At 30.0% G+C, this 2,533-nt stretch overlaps 1 protein-coding gene across 1 annotated transcript; it reads right to left on the bottom strand.

Moving 5' to 3' along the window:
• Positions 1–445: 445 nt before the first annotated feature.
• On the bottom strand, positions 446–2,211 carry LOC145122012 (protein FAR1-RELATED SEQUENCE 5-like). Its single transcript, XM_079057689.1, has 3 exons — positions 2,159–2,211; positions 1,168–1,429; positions 446–673 (listed from the first exon to the last, which is right to left on the bottom strand). The coding sequence occupies exons 1-3, from the start codon at positions 2,209–2,211 to the stop codon at positions 446–448; spliced, it is 543 nt and encodes a 180-aa protein (XP_078913815.1).
• Between the last annotated feature and the right edge of the window lie 322 nt (positions 2,212–2,533).

The following is a 2,533-nucleotide window of genomic DNA, read 5'->3' as shown; positions in this document are numbered from 1 at the left end:
CTGAGCTGTTTTCAGTCACTTGAAGATTTGAAGGCTGTTCTTGGTGAAAAATATGAAGATCCAAAGGATTGTTCTTGAAGATATGAACGTTCTTGGATGATACTTGAGAGCAAAATAAGAGTATTTTCGGGTGGAAATGTGAGAAAATGACTAAGTTTTCGAGTGAACAACTTATATACGGTTGGGTTTTCGGTCGGAAAAGGGGTTTTCGGCCGCAAAGAGTGTTTTCGGCCGCAAACAGTTTGTTGTCACGAGGTTTGCGATATCAAGGGAAAAATCTAGGTTTTTCGAGTGTTTTTTATTTCGAAAACTTATATAAAGTTATATAAACTTTATTTATATAATTTAAATTATTTTCTAAACTATACAAATTTAACGAGATAAATAAAGACTCGAATTTTATTTATCGGATTTGACTTTTGTTGACTCGGAAAGTAACGGGTTGTTACATTGTCTTCATCAACCCACACCTTGGAAAATCATTGAAATATACAGGTACCCATGCTTCCTTATTTTCAAAAGTATCTTTAAACCATTTCTCATCTTTAAGATTATATTCTTTCATCAACAGTTCCCAACTCATCTCGAAAATATGAAGCTCGATATAAATGTCCCAAACAAGTTTATTGAACCTTTTGTTGAAATCTGTGCTTTTAAGAAATTCCACAGATAGCTGTATAATCACATGTGATTCACAGTCTATAAATTAATATTAAAATATAAAGGTAAAACTCACATGAAATAACTTTAAATGCTTTAATCATATGTGATTATAAATGTAATCACATATGATTTTGAATAATCATGTGTGATTATATTCATAATCATTTATGATAGAATTAACATATGATTTCGACAAGTCTCTTTCAAAAAAAACATATGATTTCGACAATCACATGTGATTACAATATTGAAACAAAAACACATGTGATTTTAATCTATTCACATTATAAAACAAATCACACATGATTCAGATATGTTCAAATTGGAAAATCATATATGCTTGAATAAATATGTGATTACAAAAAGAAAATCACATATGACTAAATATGTTCACATTATAAAAATCATAAGTGATTATCAAAAATCTTATTCACATTAAAAAATCACATGTGATATATCACAAGTGATTATGTAAAATCACATCCGATTTAAAAAAAATTGTACCTTTTTTGGCAATTTCTTCATGATATGCCACATGCACAATCTACGCTTTGGTTGACAAAAAACAGAATCAATTGCTTGCTTCATTGCTGCATCTTGATCAGTTAAAACAAGTAATGGTTGCTTATTTGAATGAGTCTTCAGAAACTGTTCAAGAAGCCATTTATACGAAGCCACATCCTCCATGCTTAACAACCCAGCTCCAACAGTAACAAATGATTTATGATGATCAATGACAGTGAATGGAACAATAACCAATGCATACCTATTTCACGTACAACTATATAATAAAAATATGATTAAACATATTTAAAACATAGAAATAAATTACATAAGAATGCTTGATGATAAATGATAAATCACATATGATTATAATCAAAATCACATTACAAAAATAACTACATCAGAATACTTGTTAAGCATTGATAAATCACATGTGATTGATGAGCATTAATTCAATCACATATGATTACAATCATCATCACATCAGTATACTTGTTGACAATTGATAAATCACATGTAATTAGAAAAATAACTACATCAGAATACTTGTTAAGCATTGATCAATCATCAATCTCATATGATTATAATGACATGTGACTAAACACATAATCCCATCAACATGTTTGTTGATATATGATCAATCACATATGATTACAATAATAATCACATCAGTATACTTATTGAGAAAATATAAATCACATATGATTAGAAACATAAATACAGAAGAAAAACTTACTTATTTGTACGAAACGTTGCATCAAATGACATAACATCTCTGAATTCACTGTAGTATGCTTTATCTAATTCATCGGCTCAAAACATTGCATTTAAGACATTATTCTCATCACATCTATAAAAAAACGAATAATTCAGATAGTTGTTTTTTCGATCAGTCATCTTGTTCACAATAAGTTGAGCATTTCTGAAGCCAATAATAGAGCCCATATCCCTCTTAAAATTTCTATAATCTACAGCCTTGCCCCTTACATACTGAAAACTGTCTTTCAAAGTTGATTTGAGTTTGTAAGCTTTTGTAGCACCCATTTTTGCAGTAGAAGCCCGAACAATGAACTCCTTGTCAAATTATGAAAGAGTCCTTGTACTTTTCAAGTGAAATGTATCTTCAAGCTCGTGGTTGTGATTTTCTTGAAACTTATCAAACCTATACTCACACGTTCCTTTGACACGTTTCACAATAATTTTGGTTTTACAATCTGTAACCCTGTAGATTGTATTACGTTCCGTTGGATTCAGTTTTGATTTACCCATCCTGATACAAACCAAAAACCTATGCTTTATTATATCACCAACTTTCCTTAATGTGTTCAGACGAACATCAAAACCAGCATTCTCTGCATATCTTTTA

This window comes from Lactuca virosa, chromosome 6, assembly GCF_052849685.1.
Source record: "Lactuca virosa cultivar CGN04683 chromosome 6, Lactuca_virosa_CGN04683_v6, whole genome shotgun sequence".
Classification (NCBI taxonomy): domain Eukaryota; kingdom Viridiplantae; phylum Streptophyta; class Magnoliopsida; order Asterales; family Asteraceae; genus Lactuca; species Lactuca virosa.
The sequence above is the reverse complement of the archived record's forward strand: the minus strand, read 5'-3'. Positions and strand labels throughout refer to the sequence as shown.

Bases quoted from the DNA above. Each gene is read 5' to 3' on its own strand.
- LOC145122012 (XM_079057689.1), bottom strand. From the start codon at position 2,211: ATGGGTGCTACAAAAGCTTACAAACTCAAATCAACTTTGAAAGACAGT. The intron at 1,430-2,158 runs GTATGTAAGGGG...TACGTGAAATAG, and splicing joins ACTTTGAAAGACAGTTTTCA to GTATGCATTGGTTATTGTTC. The intron at 674-1,167 runs GTACAATTTTTT...GTGATTATACAG, and splicing joins TGAAGAAATTGCCAAAAAAG to CTATCTGTGGAATTTCTTAA.